Below are 20,828 nucleotides of genomic sequence, written 5' to 3'. Positions count from 1 at the left end.
TTTGGCCCGAGAATTTTTAACCACGCCTTGTTACCATGGAGCTAAAACTTGTTTAACCTGCATATCAACTTTCTCATTCCTCGCCACAAGCCTCTGTGTTTACAATACTATGGGAATGCAATGACAAAGTGTTTATGCAAAAATATGCTGAAGTGATCTGTGTCACGCTTCGCCACTGGGATTTGTCTGAATTCCCATGCTGAAGAGGAGATGATTCATTGTGCTCACCTCTAAGATGTGGTCCCCCGGGGCCAGTCTGCCATCACGAGCTGCTAGCGAGTCCCGGACAATCTCCTGGATGACTATGTTCCCCAGTGGTGTGTCTTTCCCCCCCACGATGCGAAGGCCCAGCTCCTCCTCTGGCTCCTCTCTGAACAGCTCCACCATGTTGGCCTCAGCCACCAGACTGGACCGCAGGGGGGTGTTGTCTGGAGGGAAGATGAATAGACAACCAAGTGGAATAAATACTAATGTTTATGAAGCAAATACTCCCACTCCTCGGCTTTTGTTGGCTGACTGCACCTTTTAAATACTTGACAGGCATACAGTATGTAGTAATTAATTTAAGGGCGCTTTCACACCTGTAGTTTGGTTCTTTGGTCCAGAACAAGGAAAAAATTATACATTGTTTAATTTAGTTCTGGTGTGGTTCTTGATCAAGCTGACTTTATACAAACAAACCAAGAGGAGTAAACATGAACTTATACAGACTGACAGGTAACTCCTTAATTAGAGAGTTTTGGTGATTGACATCCTGCTTCATCAGGAATCATGTGGGGAAATCAAATTCCGGTGACTGACATAAATTTATGCAGCACTTTAATGCTTCAGATGTGTATATTTATGTTCTTTGGTGTCACAGAGAGCTCACTGATTGTGAGCATTATTAGTATTATTTGACTGCAATACAACCGCATTTTATAAATAATGACTAACGAACAGAGACAGGACGAAAAAGAGGCATCTTGTACAGTAATGATTCAGGGCTAATAAAGTGCAAGGAGTTGGGTACAAGCACAGCAGTTTCAACAGCTTTTGATCTATTACTCAGTGAAAACACTGACATGCAGATGTGTTACCATGGTAACCAAATGATTTGCATTAACAGGTTATATACATAGCCTCAGAGTGCTCCAGGGTTAACGTTTTTCTGTAGGCCGACGCTAAAATTAGCATGGCACTGGTTCCCTTTCAAAAAGCCAACTGGATTTTTCCATTGGATTTTGGATTATTACAGAAAATAAGCTCAGAAGTAACCAAAAGTTTATGATATTTACATGTTTTGTTCAGCAAGATAATCGTCACAAATAAACACCACTTTCATGATTATTGAAGCCCAAATGCAATCGCCTTAGGTAAACAGCTAAGGTTAGGCTATAAACAAACTACACCATAGTCACATGACCTAATGTCACCACTTTAACAAAACTGTAGAGATGTGTTTGGTGCGGCTCAGCGTGATGACGTTCTGTAGTCTCACTTGGCCGCTTGTTAGCAACTGCCTCTTTAAACACATAGAAGCTTCAAAGTTCACAAGTGGGGTATCTGATGATGAATTTCATGTCATAGAACAAAATGTGAAAGTCTCTTAAGCTTGTGTTAACCACAGACTCTTTTTCAGACATCTAACGAAAAACCCAGGGAACTGTGGGTGGTAAAATGCAAACTCATTTATGGGTTTTAGGACTCATTGCTGGAGCACTCTATACAGATCAATGATAGGATCGCGTCCTAAATGGATTTCACAATCAGCAGATGGATTTATACATTTTTTAAGTCATGCTAAAATGGTTTCTTTTACACAATGAACAAATTCCATCGGAGTCTGTTTAGAGACAAACCCAGACCCACCTTTTCAGGCAGTCTCAGTTCAGTTGAACCAGCCCAAATGAACCATACTAATGAGGCAAATACACCCGAGTTTGTTTAAACTGAACCAAACAGGTTGGGTGTGAAAGCATCGTAAATGTCACTGCACCAGCCATCATTCCTATCAGGAGTTATAACACTGCAAGTTTATGAGCTAATTATATCTGGGAGTGCAACATCTCTACAAATTATTCCAACAGGGCAAGAAACGAGCACTCAGGCAACCATACAGGTTTTAAACAAACTCCAAAGTTGGTCACACTCATGTGGAAGAAAAAGTAATATTATCACATTTTAAAGACTAACTTCTGTGTTCAACTGTGGGACAGGACACACAACTTTCCCATGCAAGGATGTTTTTATTTCACACAATTCAGGCGCCATAACTTTCACTTTCACCAACCAAATAAAGTGGTGTAAGTCATGTGGCTACTGTGTGCTGTTTACAGCTTCTCTGATTATCTGACTGCTTGTGTTTCCTGCCCCACCTGACTTCTTGGTAGTGATGTCACCATGTTTCCAAGATCTAAACACGTACTTTAGTGAGAACAATGTTTCTGTAACTTGTAGCAATGGTGGCTAAAACTATAAAAATACGACCCATGTTGTAATTAAATTATCTTTTAAAACAGCCCGAGGGAGTTACTGCTACTTTATATTGACAACAAGTCACGGTTATTATGTAATAAGAACTTAAAAGAGATGTTTCATGTCTTTGTTAATGCTATCACTCACAGACAATAAGCCTCATGGAAAAATGAATGCATTCACAGATATTGATCTTCTCATTTAACTTCCAGCAGAACACACACAGCACAAAACTCTATTATCTATTTATCTAGAGTACACCTTCACCAGTACAGACATGTATTAAATTACATAATGCCGTGTCAAACAATAACCAGTTTTTGAACTTTAGGTGACTTTCTCTTTAGCAGCACACACCGAACTGCAACACTTGATTAGAAAAGGAGTGAGGCAGAGCACACAGCAACTTGTAATCATCCCAATAAAATACTTCTAACGCACTGAGGTGCATACAATATCTCAACCTGGGGACTGATTTAGTGTGCACACACCAGCAGCACAAGTATCCACATGCTACAGCTGACTTCTCGACAATGTTACCAATCTTTTTAGTTCAACAAGCATTACAAAGGCATGAATTTAAGGGATTGGATAAACTGGATGAGTCAACGTGCTGACATTTACATAAATGTGAAAATTTAATTCAAAAATCAATAAATAAAAAGCTTAATTGTACATTTAAAAGTGACAGCTCATTGTATTTCACTTCGGTCTTGGCATACAGCAGTAATTTGATTAAAATTGAGATTATAGTGACAACAATACAAACTTCTCTGCGGACACTGGTTACCAGTTGCCTGGCAACTATGTTTCAGTGAATTCTGGTCCCTGGTTCTGGCTTGCAGGTTGTTGTAAGGGTTTTTCCTGGTGATGAGACTGTCTGGTTACCTCATCTGTGAGCGGCTACACATTCAACGACTTGGCTGATGATTCACCTGTGACAGGCTCCTCAAAACCTCCAGGCTAAAAACATCAGCGATCCTCGTCTGGGTGTTTTCGACAACCAACCCCCACTGAAGGTGACGGGAACAGGGATTATGGTTTTCACCCTAAGCAAGGAAACTATTTCCGTTCAGCCTAGGACAGGGTTACTCAGCTTACTTTGCCTGGGGGCCACTTTTGGAAAATATAAGGAGGTCAGATTTAGGCTATGGGATGGATGTTTAGTATCACTGCTATTACAGTGAGACACATTTTTCAGTGTCACAGGATTTGTCCAGCCTGCTACTGCAAATTCTTTCCACAGAAGTGGGTATTTTAGCATTTACTAAATCCCGCCCCTTTTTGCTACGTGCTCCAGTAACAGCTGAGCAAGCTTTGGCAGGACCTCAGTCATCTTTCCTCTTTCCTATTAGCTATTTCTGCTATGTGCAGGGCTCATCTATATTAAGAAGAAAACTTTTAAACATTGTTTAAAGATGTGGCTGGGGAACTGTCACATTATATTGTATAGCTAATGTTAGCAAAACACTCGCAAACTAGCTAGTTAACCCATAGCTACATCAAAACGAGTTAGCCTAATGTCAGATCACCAATGTCAGCCAGATTTGCTTTCTCCAGATGTCTCTAGTAATATTAAAAAGATCTGAACAAGGACAGATAGGTTGGTTGGCTGACATATTTTCACAATGATGTGAATCATCGTTAGCCAGAAATCAAGGCTAATGTTCCTTAGTTTGTATTATCTCCAAAAGGCCACTCTGAATTCACTTTTGGTGCTTTTTATTTAGACATACACAACACCTTTGTGAATATATCCCTCGCATACTGTAGTCCTTGCTTTTGGCTTCTTGAAGCAGCGCCCAGCTAGACGATACCGTCATTGCCATGTTTTTTTTTTTTCTAGCTTGTCCAACATAGCTACACTAACTAATTGGGGCGTGACTTGGGGATCGGTCAGTTACCATATATGTGTGTACATAGGTACAAAGAAAACATGAAGTCCCTGTACTTGTGCTCTGTTGTTTGTTCAGAAAACAGACTCTTGGGATTGAATCGCCAATATAATGGTGGTTTTTAGTACAGTTAAATGACTCCATACCTTCCTCACTTTCTTCATAGGCAGGATTAATGAGCCCAGGTTCAGGCTGATCTCTGGTGGGATTTCGGGGCAGCGTTGCTGAATGTTTAGCATCACCAGACGACTCCCCGTCACTCTTACGCCCCTTTAGCTCATTCCACGAGGGCCTCTTCCTCTTCTCTGCTTCCTCCCTCAGTCTTCTAAAAACGGGACATCTGAGGAAAGACAGGAACATAAAGGAAAGTAGTAAAGAGAATGATATGGCTGATGATCGACCAGTGAGTTTACTCTTTTGGAGAGAACACAATCTTTATGATGAAATGGAAGGTGTGCCAGAGATGAATGAACACAGAGATGGAGAGAAAGAAAATGGATGCTAAAAGTGTTTTGAGGGGACACAAGAAGAGAGTATTTATGCACAGGTTTCGGAAGAGAAGCACTATGCAGATGAGCAGACAATTCCACTGCATTGCAGAGTGTCTGGGTGAGAAGTTGAGTCTGATTAAGTCAGTCAGAGTGCTGGGACTGCTGCTTGTTCCTCATGCCCTGAACTTTGTCTCCTCATTGTTTGCACAGAGAGGCTGCAGCAGGACTATGAGCCGCCCACAACCGACTGCGTCATGCCTGAAGATAAGCGCCACACTGGCCATGTGAAAAACACATCGACTGACCTGCACCTCGCCTTGAGCTCAATAATTATAAGTTAGAGTGTTCAAAGAGGGAGACTGAGCTACCAGGAATGAATGGTTCAGCCTTAAAAAAAGGGGAAAACACAGCCTTTAAAAGAGCATGTAGAGGAGAAACAATCAGTTTTGATGACAGTTATTTTACATTCCTGAGAAGTAGTCAGACTTCTTTTGTCTTGACTTAAACTTCAGATCTTATGTTTCCACGCACTGTGTGTGTATGCAGTTACCAGTTGCTTACAATCAAATGTCTCCACTTTAAGTAATAGTTTGACATTTTGGGAAAAACACTTGTCACCTTTTTGCTGAGAGCTACCTGAGAATATTGATACCACCCTCATGACTGTACAAGCAAGCCAGGGGTAGCGAATTAATGACATAACAATGCAAAATACTAGCCTGCGAATATTTCACAGCAAAACTACTCATACCAGCAGGGATGTGAATTTGCATCAGTAGCAACACTTGTTCAATAAAAGATTTTGATGTGAATAGATTTGCCGGCAGCGATGCAAATTTGCAACAACTACCAGGATCCTACTGACCCAGAGCAGTGTCTGTCTGAAGTAAGCTGTTGTAGAGCTGTGACTACTGTAAGCTATTTTATTGAGTTTCATGTTCTGAGTGAATCTGAGCTCCCTCTGGTCGATAGTTACACAGTTTATATGTGCAGGGCTTTTGTGGAATGTAGGGATTGAAGGAGTGAGTCTGGTATGTGCTGCCTTTGTCAAAAGTAAAAGATTCATCTTTGTTCAGGCTATGTTTCATAATCCTCATAAGTATAGGCGCAGTGTAATGATGCCTTTATTTGCTGTGCGAAAGCTCTGAAAAACTGATCTTGTTCTGGAAAAAAAAAATGATGGCAGTGTTTCACAGTGTACTATTCACGTTTGTTTCAAATCACTCATGACTAGTGTTGATAGAAATATCGATTTATCAATACATATCGACTCTGAATATTTGAAACTGTTTTCTCATTTTCCGCAATATTGATGTTATCAATGTCACTTTCTTGCCCTTTCTTCTCTCCAACAGCAAGTTGATGCTGGTGTATCTACACAGCCTCACATCCTCTCACGCACTCATATTGCTGTCTTCTCATCACTCATCTCATTTGCTCCGGTTGCATTTAGGCTTTGACAACACGGTTTTGTTTTGTTTTCTCTTTGCATCTTATTGCATTTTGAATGTGTGACAACCTCAGAGGCTTTTCAACATGTGCACTACCGTAAGAATATTGTTTTCCTTAAGGTAAAAAAAGTTTTAATTACTGTTAATATTTATGACAGTCATTCTAAGAAAAGAAAAGTTGTCACTTCAAATAAAATATACTGAGGTATGAAATAATTACATTAAAAAAAGCCCCTCGGTGTGTAAAGGCCTTTAAGGGTGCAAGTAGGCAGACAAGGCAAAAAAAAAGGTGGACGTTTCCACATGTTTTCAGTCTTTTTGCTGAGCAAACAGGCTGTAGCTTCATATTAAATTGGCAAGTAAGAGAAATATATCAATGTTCTTATCTAACTCTCAAAAAAAGATTGTTTTGTTTAGAAATGTCAAACTATTCCCTTAATGACCACTCAGTGAACTGTAGTAAGGCTCAGTCCAACACCTCATAGACAATGTAATTCAACTCTGGAGGGAATATGTCACTGTCATGTCTTCTTTATTCAGCGTTATCTTGCTATTAATTATTATGCTGTGCTCACTGCTTTGGTTAAATGCCAACCACCTTGTTATATAATGTACTACCTGTAATATACAGCTCTTCAGATATAATCCTGGGTTCTCCCTGATATGCCTTATAAGCCTTGGCCTTAATTTGAACTCGTGCCTCGAATCCCTTGAATCCCTGCTAAAAGCCTTCACATGCTTCTTGACAAATTGATGAAATCCAGGACTCCAAATATACTGATGTATTGTCTCCCCCTCTCTTCATCTCTCATCATCCAGGAATTAACCTTAAAATCTTTGTAAATCAGCCTGTTGTTGGTGAAAATGTCTGCATTGTACTGTGTGAGGTTTTTCCCTGCTGCAGCTTAATCATATATAAGTTGAGGTTACTTTTTTACAGCAAACTGTACTGTATTACCAGAGGTAGCTGATGGTTCAGAAAGTAGTATTTGCAAAACCACTGTACAGGATTACATTACTTCTTATGGCTGCTAATGATTGTTGTGATGCATTAACATGTAAAATAACACACTGTGTTATCAATCATTTTATGCAAAGGCTTGACAATATCCACTGCAACTGCTGTCATGACCTGCCAGCATCCCATCCAGAGTCCTACCTGTTGTGCAGGTGAGGCTGCAGCTCACAGCGCTGCATCTGGTGCTGACACTCTGAGGAGTGGGGGCACATCACAATCAGCTTGTCCAGCAGGTTCCTGACCAGCAAACTGGAGGGACGGCATTGATGCAACTGCAGCCGCAGGCGGTCTACGGGGCAGAAGTCCTGCTCTTTCAAGAAGTTGCTCAGACAATGAAAGCAATATGTGTGGCCACAAGGGGTGTCCATAGGTCTGAGGAGGGGCTGCAGACAGATGTGACAAACCAGTTCATCGTCCACATCATCCTGGTACTCGTACAGGTGGCTGTCCGGGCCATCGTGCACCTGGCCACACTCCTTACACACCCGGGCCCACGACAGACCCGGAGTGCTACTGCTGCCGGCAGCTTTGGTTTCTGTTGTAGCCATTGGCTGAAGATGATCAGTCCAAACTTCTCTGGAAATGATAAGCGTCCTCTTATCTCCTCAAGAACTGTGGGTGGTACATAAGTCTATGTCTGCGCGTCCAAAGTTAAAATCCATTCAAACTGTGAAAGTGAATTGACGATCCAGAGTCAAAAATGTTATCTCCATGTCTTCATTGTGATTTTCTGTTGAAAGAGAAAACAAAGTTAGGTCTCCTGCAGAAGTTGGGACTGTTCCTATTCGTACTGGCCAGCTCCACAGGAAATGACAAATCCACAGAGCAGCAGCAATATGGCAGCAAGCCGCAGCTGCTTCCTCTCAGCTAGTTTCCTGAGGGACAAAAGGAATTCTCATCTCAGCTAAAAATCACCATGCTCCACACTGAAGGGGCTAAACTCTGTGAAATGAGGCGAGAGAAAACTGACTAAAGTCAAACCCCTGCTAATAGGAAGGAACAAAGGCATGGCACTACACGAGAGTAAGAATTTTGAATGAAGTGGGCAGAAACACAACCCCCCATCACTAATGACCCCTTGCACCCAATCGGCAGTGGTCTCCATCCCTTTGTGCAGCTCCTAATCTCCTTTAATTCTCTCATACGGAGAGCGCTGATTAGGATCGCATTCTTTGCAGAAACTTTTGGCCATTTACTCCATGTATGAACAAGTAAATCAAATAAAAGGACATATCTTAAATTACAAATACGTTCAGTCAGATCTCATAAAATGTAGCTTGTAAGATAAACTGCATCGTGTATGGATTTATTAATTGCTCATTATTTTTAGGAGCAGGAAGTGTGTGTAGGATTTAGGGAGATATATTGGCAAAAACAGAAGTTAATATAATAAGTATGTTTTCTTTAGTGTATAATCACCTGGAAATAAGAATCGCTATGTTTTTGTTACCTTAAAATGAGACGTTTATATCTACATAAGGAGTGGGTACTCGTTCACGGAGTCCACCATGCTGCCCTGTCATGTTTCTACAGTAGCCGAGAACGGACAAAACAAACACCGCCTTTAAATAGGGCTGTACACTTTTTCCCGTCAGCCACCATAGTTAGCAGCACTTTCTCTGACAAGCTGAACAGCAGTGGAAAAACACAGATTTTTATCAGGAAACTGCTTTGCTCTGTGTTTTTACCGGTTATTGTTACCAGGTCCATTTGTTTCGTAGAGGATGAGACCTCTGCAGATAATTTGGCTCCCAGCAAAAACCTCCTGAACATCTGGATTTTCAGTTATGTAAGAAAAAAACACGGTGAGCACACATTAAGTTTTGTGAGAAGCTTCAGTTTCAGTTGGGTTCAATCTCCAATCCTCACTGAAAAATATGCCACTAAATCCTCCACACTGCTCCTTTAAGTTAAAGTAAATGGCTTTTGCATGATAATAAGTGAGGAGTTTTGAGCTGAGCACTTTCCCAGGCAGCACTTCAGAAGACTTCATGCTGTCTGAGAGGCTGAAGTGCCACAGAAATTCACAAAACACCTCCAAATACCACCTTAAAAGGCATGACTTTGGACTAAGTGCACAAAGCAGTAAAGAATAACATTGAAAACACATGAAAAAGAAAACAATAAGCTACCACAATGAACTCACTACATTCAGTTTCCTTCTATATGTGACCTCAGTCCAAGATTTCAGACACAAAAAGACTGCTTTATCTTCAATGTTATTGCCTTGGAGTGACTCACCCGAGCTGATATCTTTGTTGTCAAGCACCCGGTAGCCACTGCACGCAAACACGAGACTCTAACCCTGGAGCTGCCTGAAGCCTGAATGAAACCAGAGCCCTGCCTCTCCAGGAGCACACCGTCAGAATAATGCCTGTGTGTGTGTGTCTGTAGACACATATCGGTGTGCATGAGCGTGGATGTGTATGAGGTCTGACTGCACCGGTGTGAGGAATGCAGTGGGGAATTGGTGTAACTAGGCAGAGTGAGCGGAAAGTGTTCCTTCTGCCTCTGTTAATGCCTGTGAATGTGTGTGTGTGTATGTGTGTGTCAGGGGGGGTGGGGGCTCAGACTGCTGATGTTGCACTACTACAGGTAAAGTACTCTTAGCTGATCGACTGATTGCAAACACACACGACCCCATCACAAATATGTGCACACACGTCTCTCCACATACATACACACTGGCTGAGGTCACACAGGCCTTCTTTCCCTCTTTGTCTTTTCTTTGTACAAGTGATACCTCGTCCTGTAACGGATAGGGGTCATGGATCCTGTAGCACAGCGAGGGAAGCACAGCAGAAACCAGGCTGCGCTCCATTTATTTAAAAAAACACGACACGGTGCAAGAATGTGAAACAAAAAATAAACAGTACACTAAAATTAAAGCTGCCCTACAGTAAAGCATACAGCTGGGTTTCTTATCAACAAAACATTCCCAGTTTCTTATCAATTTCTAACTAAGGCGTATTATTTGCTTTGTGATAAGGTGACATGCCCGAGCAGGGAGTCACAGCTGACCACAGAGAGCACCCGATGGGTTACAATGAGGATAAAGCATGTCTTCATTAGAGCAGAGGTCATCCTCACAGGAAGACGTACAACGACCCTGGAGATTACTGGTACCCTCCTGTTTATGTTGTCTGAAGGTGGTTAGCTCTGAAGCCATCTATCAATGTCCACCATCACCACACTGACACAGCAGTATATAACTCCATGTTTCTCAAGGATACAGCGTGACATCAATAACAGGTGCTCATATTTCTTGGGATCCTCTGAAACGGAGACTGTGTAGTGCAGAGACAATTATTCGATTGGTTGGTTAATAATTTCAGTTCACTACACACAGCTATTTAAATGCAGGCTTTGCTGCTGTCTATGATTTATATCAATCTAAAGTGAGTATCTTTGGCTTTGGACTGTTGGGTCATACAAATAACGTCACGTAAGACTTAAGACGTCACCTCTGGGAGCATTTTTCACTATATTTGAAATTTTATTGGCCAAATGATTAATAGACAAAATATCTGGCTGATAAATTCATGATAAAATAATTGTTAGATGTAGCTCTAAACTGTTTTACCTATGGGGTTTGGAGTGTTGGTTGCAGAAAAACGGCAATCTGAAGATGTAACCTTGGGCTGTGGGACATTTTTTAATTATTTTCTGACTAAAATATTAACTAACTCATAAAAAGCAATGATAAAAATAATTATTTCTTGCAGTTAGGGCTAGGTATTGTTTAAAAGATTATGATAGTAGTACTGATACTTGTACCCTTAAACTGATATTGATATGGGGTACTTGTGAATGGGTGCCATGTGGTATAGCCATACTTTTGAATATCTTGGTAGCAAATCTGTACACTGAACTGCCAACTCCATCAAATACACCACCCTCAACTTCACCTTACCACAGACTGTATAGGTTGTAGCTGTTGCTGCAGGAGTGTGAGCCTCGCTATGGGGACAGTTACGCGAGTCTGCCTGCAAACATGCAGTGACAGAGCTAAATGTTACCATCACATGGCAAATGTTAGTTAACGGTTAATGGGTATAACGACGGAGTTGAGCAGTTTGGTGTTGGTGTTAGTTTGTGATGCAGCATGTTAGCTACTGCTGTGTTAGCTCATGCTAACCAGGCAGACGATGAACTGTCCGTTAGCTGAGGACAGCAGCTCCAGAGACTTCAGCAACAAGAAGGTTTGCTGATCTAGCAGGGAGTCTGGACGGTCCAAGATTAGACCCATGGCGCAAAAAAGGAGACAATTCGGTACCGCTTGGTACTGGGTTATAAGTACCAAAACTTAGCCCTATTTACAGTCCTCCAAAACATATGTGTTCATTTGCATTTCAGTTGTCTACTGTTTCAAAGGAAATCCTATAGTTTTGAATTTCTTTGAGAACGTTTGTATCTATAGGGATGGCATGATACAAGATTTTATCACAGATTACCATGAAAATCCCTCACAATAGGTTGATCATCATGAATTTCCATTATAGGGATAATTGTGAATATCGTGTCTAGCAGACTGCTGGGCAACCAACGATAAAGAGACTCGGTAGGGTAAAGTGAATCCAGTATGTTTTAATGCCATTTTTAACAGTTGTAAGCATATTTATAATAAGATTATTACGATAATATCATCAATCACAATTATTCTGGCCAGGATAATGGTGTTATGACATTTTCATATTGTCCCAAGTCTAGTTGTATCATTAATTCATCTATTTCAACATCACTAGCACAATTACACAGATACAAATTACTGCTAACTCTACACTAGAGCAGAAAATTACTTTTCAGTTATCCCAGATTTAAATAAACATTCCCAGCCTTGTTGGTAAAACTAGAACAACAAGACAGTTTTGCAACGGATAGGATGAAATATGTTTTTACACGTTTACAGCCAACCAAAGCTCAACACTAGACTGGTCGTATTGAGCCCTGCTCAATGAGACCAGCCTTGTTGAGGGAACGCCTTTATCCAAATCAAATGCTTTGTAATCATGTGACAGTCTAAGCTTTGGAGGGAAATGTCTGTGGCCCTACAGTATCCTCCAGTCTCCCAGCGGATTACCAGTGGTGGCGTTCCTTCAAAGCCGAGCCGAATCACTCGCTTTGATGGTCGATGTGAGTGAGTCACATGTGTTGCCACACCTTCATTAGACGCAGGTGAAGCCCTGTTAGACAAATAATTTCCCCATGAGTCCATGAGACCGGAGGTGTGTCACATCTACCTCAGACTTACGCATGTCTGGTACTACTAAGATCAAAAAAAAAAAAAAAAAAAAAGCACATGAATTGGAAAATTAATCAGTTTACTACTCAGAGATAAATGACTCTTTATCATCAGTGTCTGAGTGTGACATAATCAAGTGAAAAGCTCCAACATGTCCAAGATGACGCTTTTATGGCTGCACCAATTACGTGTTCCTTATCACTAGAGTTACACGTGCATCTATTACTGAAATAAAATCTATTTTAAGGCATTGTTTGAACATTATGTAACGCAGCATGCAAAGTCAAAAAGCTGCTTTAAATACAACCAATATTTGCATTGCATATTTGTATGCACGAAATGATCAACAACACAAACAACAAAAACACCCATCTGAGAGTGATTTCAAACTATTATTCCCCAGATTGTTTTCCACTCTGACTTGTTTCCAGCTTGTACTTTCGAACAGTGTCTCGCCGACATGTCACACATTGAAGTTAAGCTTATATTCACAGGGCTGCTGAGCCTCCCACTGCACAATAGCCTGCCTGCACATACCAAACAAACACCACTCTTAACTTATTATCAGACACGGATGTTGCCTTTGTGTTCACCGTGAAGGGCAGAAGGTAACAGTAAACCCAAAACAAAAGTCCCCTGCACATTTTCTTATGGTGAAAGTCACTGAACCAGCCAACACAAACAGAGATGAGTGTTATCACTCAGCTGATGATTGATTTTACTCAAAAACAGATGAAAGGTCAAACATGGCTGGTTGGGATCTGGATTTTCCAAAACAGACAAAATGCATTTAGTGACTTTCACACTGTATTGCTTTATCACAACAATTCAGCTTCAACACTCTGTTGTCTGCATACCTGCAACAGCAACTACACATAGTATAAAATACTAAAATACTTTGGTAAAACAGGAGTACTTTTGCTTGACTATATTAGTGGATGTCGGATTACGCTTGTTGAAAACTACTCAAGTACAAAACGAGTCAGTTTGAAGGCAGATCTGTGAAGTAACTGCATACCTGCACATGATCTCAGTCTCATTTCCACTGCGTGGTTCGGTTCGACTAAACTCTACTCGGCTCACTTTTGGTATCAGGTGCTTTTCTTTATTTCGTTCTACAGTATCCCCTCAGTGTAGATGGGATTCTGAACTGATTACCAAAGCGACACTGCGTGAAACTGCGGTGACGTCATCTTCAGCACGACACTCGCTGAATCCTTTCATAAGTAACCTCACAGAGGAATGTCTGCACTTCGTCAATTTTACATTGCAGCGTATGTAATTTTGCAGGCTGCCATTTTATCAGATCAGATATGGTCAAGTATATAAAAAATCTGGTTGCTATTGACGGCAGCTTGCCTATTTCAAAATGGCAAGTTTGTGCAGGATGTCCCGCCACACATTAGTGATAATTGTGTCTGACCAATCTGTGATCTGCAATGTTTTAACTCCGCCTTTTCACTTGGAACCTCAACCAAGGTGGTACCAAAAACTACGAGGTACTATCCAAAACTTTGGATAATGGGAAAAAACAAAATATTAAGTCAAGCTGAGCAGAAATGCGGCGTAAATGACAGCCAATTTTAGCATTTTTTTGTGCCAAATTTCTTCCCATGTTTACCAGTGATGAAAGAAGTACTCACTCAAAGTGCCTTAACTTTCATAGGTGTAAGATATGACCTCAATATGCAGAACAGCTCCTGTCAGAGTGACGGTCTGTATTTAACTACAGTAATGTTATTGATAAAGCACTAATATGAAAGCAAAGCAGCACTGTAATGTTGTAGCTGGCTGAGGTGGAGACACACCTGAACTCTTACATGTACTGTTGGGAAGTATAATCTATAAAAATGTATCTGATTTGTAAATGTGTTTTATATCAGTGGTTCCCAACTGGTTCAGCCACGGTGTCCAGACCTCTCCTCAGTCATTAGTTCAAGGTCCACACAGTTTAATATATTCAGCGTCATACTTGTGTTTGACCATGTCTCAAGCTAGTTTGCTGTCTCTGTTAAGTAACTCTGCGTTATTTACTCGCTCTACAGCAAGAAACGGCACTTCAAAATAAAAGCTCTGTGCTGGAAATGCACTGTAATTAAAAATTAAGTGTGCTGATACATTAGTAAGTCACTTGGGAACAACACCGGTTGGGAACCACTGTTTTATACTATACTATATTGTACTTTGTTTGATACTCTGTGTTACATCACTGTACTATATCATGTTATACTCTATTACTACATCATATATTACATTATTATCATATGCCCATGTTAATAGACATCACTAAGCATCATTATCACCATATTATATTCAAGTCTGATGTATGCCATTTACAAAACTGACTTACTGACTCTTGCCTTGAAAATGCATCTTCAATTGCTCTTGTGTAGTTTCTATTTTTACTTCTATTCTTATTTTAGCCTGTATCCTTTGTACTATTTATGTTTTACTCTCTCTGGGGTGTTTATTTTTGTCCTTTGTGCTGCTGCAACAAACAAATTTAACATCTGGCAATCAAATACAGGCTTATCATATTTCTTTAAAGTTATTATATGTTTTGTAGGTAATCATATAACTGTAGTACAGTAAAAAATATATAATATTTCCTTTTGAGATGGAGCATTAAGGGAAATACTCATGTAAAGTACACTCAAAACTGTACACAGTTGTGATATTATACATGTAAAAGCTGCTGAACAACAGCAACAAGGACATTTGTACTCACTTCACTCCCCTGCCTGGATGTGTGTGCTGTCTCTGGGACCATAAATAACTCAGAGCCCCCTCTCCCTGTCAGCCTGTGACTGCTGCTTTGCTCCTAATCACTACAGCACGATGTGACAGACCCAAATGACAGAGGAGGTAATAAAAGTTAGCCTTCATGGACGGTATGACGGTTAATACAGCCGTTACACTGACATGGCTTCACCTTGGGCTCATAACCTGCTGAGAAGGCGCTAACTGCTACACACCTTGAGCTCGGGAAACTCACTTTTCTGAGTGAATATCTGCCCTAACACGTCTTTATTTAACCATTACACACGAGCTTTAAACGCCGAGTAAAGGGTGAAGCAGCTTTGTTTGGTGTATTTGTACACACACGGACAGAATTAGCTCAAGTGGAGACCGAAACTCGCCTTACCTGTGTGAAGGTTGTTTTCCGGAAGCAGCTAACGTGTCGCTAGCTAAGACAAAGAGATGGCTGTGAACTCACTGAATTATGGATTTATATAAAAGCAGCTCCCTACAGACACACGGGACAGCAGACACACCGCCGAGGCTTTCTGGTGTGTTTTACCGCAGTGCTGCTGTCGGTGAGTTATCCCGGCAGCCCCGTGTCCCAGGTGTAGTCCAACCTACAGGAGAGGACTGGGCGACTTTCCCAGTTTCGACCAAACATACTTGTGAGCAGCCAGGAGCCGTGCAGCACAGGAGGCAGTCCATGCAGGTGTACACACACACACACTGCTGCTCTGTTACTGTAGGTGTACATTAATACAGTCATGCATTTCTTTTTACAGCCACATATCAGAAACTGCTCACCACTCTGCAATGAAATAACCACCAAATATTAATATTTGCATGCAGGATAGAATAGCACATTAAAAACAGTGGTGGAATCCACTTTTTACTCAAGTACATGACTTACTTCAATACAATTTTGAGGGGGGCTACTTGTACTTAAGTATTTCCACTTTATGCCACTTTATACTTGTACTCAACTATATTTCAGAGGCAAACTGTGTATTTTTTTTATCCATTACATTGCTCTGACAGCTTTAGTTACTGTGCAGATTTAGATAAACTGATAAATGATGATATATTATTATAGATCAAGATATCCAGCATTAAATGGGCTCCACCTGTACTAGCCGCAACATCAAAGCGATGAACACATGAATACACTACTACTTTTAATCAATTCTAGAGATAAATTAAGAAATTATATCACATATATATGCCTACATATGATTTTGAAGTGGACCATTTTGCTTATGACACTTCAGGTGCATTTTGTTGATAATATTTTTGTGTCATCAGCTGACAACATTTTGAGTGCAGGACATGGAGTATTTCTGTTTTTACTTCAGAAAAGGATCTGAGTACTTCTTCCATTGAAGAAATTGTATTGTATGTACAACAAATGTAGATCTATGTCTATACAAGTGGATAAAAAAGGTGCATATATAATTTTTAGTTTTTTCTGTACCTCAAGCCCTTGTTTGATTAAGTTATGGCTGAATAACTTTGTTGTTTAGTCTATTAGCAACATTTATTACTGAAATGTTAAGTACTCAAGTTTACTCAAGTAGCCTACTGAACTTAAGCACTATTTTGAGGCATTTGCACCTTAATTTAACTGTAAGCTTTACTTTAAATTTAAGTTCCACTGCATTTTTTACTCTGCTACATTTATTCAACAACATGGTTACTAACTATTTCTCAGGAGGAGTAGGAGTTTGTAAATGATCAGAATCAGGTTTATTAAGTAGTAGAAATAGTAGAAGATTGACTGAAATTTGACTGTGGTCTTAAGTGGCTCTCTATGTACTGACAGACATAACAGTTGTACAATTGTAACCAGGTCTTCAGTCATTTATGCTCCTTTATATATCTACTCAACTACATTTCAGAGGCAAATGTATTTTTTATCCTCTACAGGACAACAAAGATGAACAAAGATATACAAAGATACACACACACACACACACACACACACACACACACACACACACACACACATATATATATATATACATAACACAAAAGCACATAGCAATACATATCATCCATGTATGATTATCAAGTACTCAAGTTTACTCAAGTAGCTTACTCTACTTCAGCACAATTTTGAGGCACTTCCACCTAAGTTAACTTTAAGATTTACTTTAAATTTCAGTTCCACTGCATTTCAACAACAAATATTGTACTTTTTACTCTTTTACATTTATTTGACAGCATTGGTCACTAGCTATTTCTCAGGTTAAGAATTCATACATAAACCATATAAGTTGAGTTTGTAAAATATCAGAATCAGCTTTATTACGTACACATACAAGGAATCTGACTGCGCCCTTAAGTTGATTTCTATGTGCTTACACACAATTTACAGGAAGACAGAAATACACATACAGCAAAAAACAAAGTACAACAAAGATGAGCAAAGAAAGGTAAAAAATAAACATAGAACCATGTACACATGAGTCAGTGCACATATCGTCTCATCACATGATTAAACAGAGACTCAACACTGGACAACATCATCATCATATATAAAGCGACAACATACAATGCCCATATACAGGTGAAATGTTTCTGTAAATTGGTGCAGTGTTTTGCTGTTAAACTAGTAATGTATATCGTAATTGGCTCAGTATTTATCTGACTGTACAACTGTAATCAAGTCTTCAGTCATTAAAGCAATGGTGGAAAGTAACTAAGTACATTTACTCAAGTATTGTTGTTAAGTACAAGTTTTAGATACTTGTACTTGAGTATTTCCACTTTATGCCACTTTATACTTCTACTTCACTACATTTCAGAGGCAAATGTTGTATTTTTTATCCACCACATTTCTTAGACAGCTTTAGTTACTGTGTAGGTTTAGATATCAATTAATAAATAACAATATATTATTACAGGTTAAGCTGTCCAGCGGTAAATTAGCTCCACCGTAACCAGCTGCGGCATTAAAGTGATGAACACATGAATGCACCACTAATATCCTTCTATAATTCATGCTCCAATAGATCAATAAATTATATAAGTTACATTATATAAGGTACATTTTGTTGATAATGTTTTTGTGTCATCAGCATGGAGTATTTTTAGATGACGGTGTTTCTATTTTTACTCCAGTAAAGGATCTGAAAACTTCCTCTGCCACTGATGAAATTATATATTGAATGCAGGAGTTTTACTTGTTAAAGAGTCGGGTATTTTTACATGATAGTATTGCTCATAGGGGTGAAGTCAGCGTATTGTGACACATAGGGATTTTCATCTTGTGCTCTTTAAATATTAGCCGCTAATCATCAAACGTGTTATTGCATTGTTACTACAAATGTGCTTTACATGAAACAATCATTCTTATTGGTCTGAGATAACTTGTAAGGATACACCAAAGATTCAAAAATCCACTGGTCCCAGAGCACTACAGCCAAAGCAGTACAGGTATAACAACAATATGGTTGTAAGGTGTTGCATTATATTAACTGTTTGACTTATAATCAAAATATTTTCAGAATACACTTTACTTTTTATGGTAATGGTCTCGAGTGAGCATAATTTTCTGTCCCAAAAAATTAAAATGGGACTTTTGAGGTGAAATCAGAATGTTTTTAGGCTTCAGTGTGCCATAAAATAATGACTTATGCTATTGTGTGTCACCCTATTCTAGCCTATTACAGACATTTATATTATTTTTGTCACCTAAAAACTAGTTAAGATGATGTAGTGAGTCCATGTCAGATGAAAAAGTCCAGAATAAGCTGTAATTGTTACACACATGCAAGCACAAACACACATGTCCATTGTAGACGATGTGGCACCAAAGCAACAGGCAGCAAAGAGAACAGGGAAAGCACGGCAGAAAAGTTGGACAATCTTTTTTAATGAGTAGCCACAGGTTACATCAATGATTTAATGAATCAATGACTGAACTAATAAATGGATTTAATCATTTAAAACACAAACAAACTTGACTGTCCCATTTTACCTGAACATGTCACAGGAGTGAATGTCCTAAGTTTCTAAATTATTTTACCTGGCAGCATATTTTCTACATAGAATTATAACAGAGATCCATAAAAAGTTCTTAAAGTAACATTCAAGATAATCAGAGTTTTGATGTTTTTCCTGGTCATGTACCAAAAAGTGTCTAAAATTACTTGACGTCAGCCTGTGATAATCGGCAGTATGGCCTAAAGTTGATGAAATTAGCCCCAACTTTTACCAGTTGCAACAATCAGTGATGCTTACCTGCTGATATTATACATTTTGTTCTGACATGGGTCATTCCACATAACGAGTATGTTCACTTATGTCACCTAAAGTATGATGCTAATGCTTTTGTACTTTTTTGGGAGGTGGGGAGGGGGGCTGTTTTATGCCTTTATTGGACAGGACAGATTAAGCGTGAAGGGGGGAGAGAGAGGGGATGACACACAGCAAAGGGCCATGGGCTGGAGCCGAGCCCGAGGCCACTGTGGCAAGGACATTGCCTTTGTACATGGGACACCAGCTCTACCCACTGAGCTACTACGCTGCCCTTTACTTTTGTACTTTAATGCAGGACTTTTACTCCCGACTGAGTATTTTACACTGTAGTATAGCTGCGTTTACTTAAGTGGAAGGTCGGAGTACTTCCTCCACTGCTGATTAAAACAATAACTTATCTCTGCAGCATGTTTTCTTCTGTTTATCCCACATTCAAAATACAGTTTCGGAGGTGGAAGATGTATGCACATCCTCTTCAGAAGTAAAAATAGAAAGACCATGATCTAAAAATACTCCATATCCTTCTATCAAAATGTTGTCAGCTGACACAAAAATATCAACAAAAACATACCTGAAGTTTCAAAAGTAAAATGGTCCATTTCAAAGAGCTCAGTGTATTTTGACACCTTAGTATTGTTACGTTTACTGAAGAAAAAGATCTATATACTTCTTCCACTGCTGCATTCAGGCCTCAGTAAACACAGATGGAAACATCTGAATTAGTTTATCACATCTTTGTTTCATACCAGCCTGCATTCCATACTTCCTGTCTCATCAAAACATCTCTGAGTAAACACCTGAATGACGCTGCACAGAAAAATACTAATGGTTTGGGGACGTAGCCAGTTAAAAGGACTGTGACACACCAACACACGGTGTAAAGCACCATACCCCCTGCAGAAGGGAAGGGAAGTCTCCGTGCCATAAAACTTCTCTGTGAAAGCCTGTTTCCCCCAGGATTTATAGCCGTGGTAGGAAACCTCAATACAAAGTGACATTTGCTGATACAAGACCAAAGAATGAGACACTCCATTGTGGCAATACAGATGTCAACTGGTCTGTATTTCATAAGACAGCCGGGAGCTGAAGCTACAGTATAAACTGGATTATAGGATTAATGGGAAGCGGAATAATTTCTCGCCTTACCTCCTACCTAAATGTAACAATAATATACGCACTAAATTCACTGTATCATACACCAAACAATTACATAAAAATGTCTTTTTATAAAGGGATACATTTGAATGTTAGGGCTATGAAAAGATTTTACAG

The 20,828-nt window shown here is 39.7% G+C and overlaps 1 protein-coding gene across 2 annotated transcripts in view; it reads right to left on the bottom strand.

The window, feature by feature from the left end:
* Positions 1 to 15,962, bottom strand: part of lnx2b (ligand of numb-protein X 2b) — a 28,440-nt gene extending 12,478 nt beyond the window's left edge. The window contains exons 1-4 of one of the 2 annotated variants that reach the window (XM_050042157.1): positions 15,700 to 15,962; positions 7,454 to 8,042; positions 4,499 to 4,692; positions 229 to 428 (exon numbers count right to left, since the gene is read on the bottom strand). In XM_050042157.1, coding sequence (XP_049898114.1) covers positions 229 to 428; positions 4,499 to 4,692; positions 7,454 to 7,860 — 801 coding nt within the window. In that variant the 5' untranslated portion in view covers positions 7,861 to 8,042; positions 15,700 to 15,962. Of the gene's footprint in view, positions 1 to 228; positions 429 to 4,498; positions 4,693 to 7,453; positions 8,043 to 9,553; positions 9,804 to 15,699 lie in introns of those variants that run through there. The other variant, XM_050042158.1, reaches the window with a different exon arrangement.
* Between the last annotated feature and the right edge of the window lie 4,866 nt (positions 15,963 to 20,828).

Source organism: Epinephelus moara, chromosome 4 (genome assembly GCF_006386435.1).
Source record: "Epinephelus moara isolate mb chromosome 4, YSFRI_EMoa_1.0, whole genome shotgun sequence".
Lineage (NCBI taxonomy): Eukaryota > Metazoa > Chordata > Actinopteri > Perciformes > Serranidae > Epinephelus > Epinephelus moara.
Note: the sequence above shows the minus strand (reverse complement) of the source record. Positions and strands in the feature narration are given on the sequence as shown.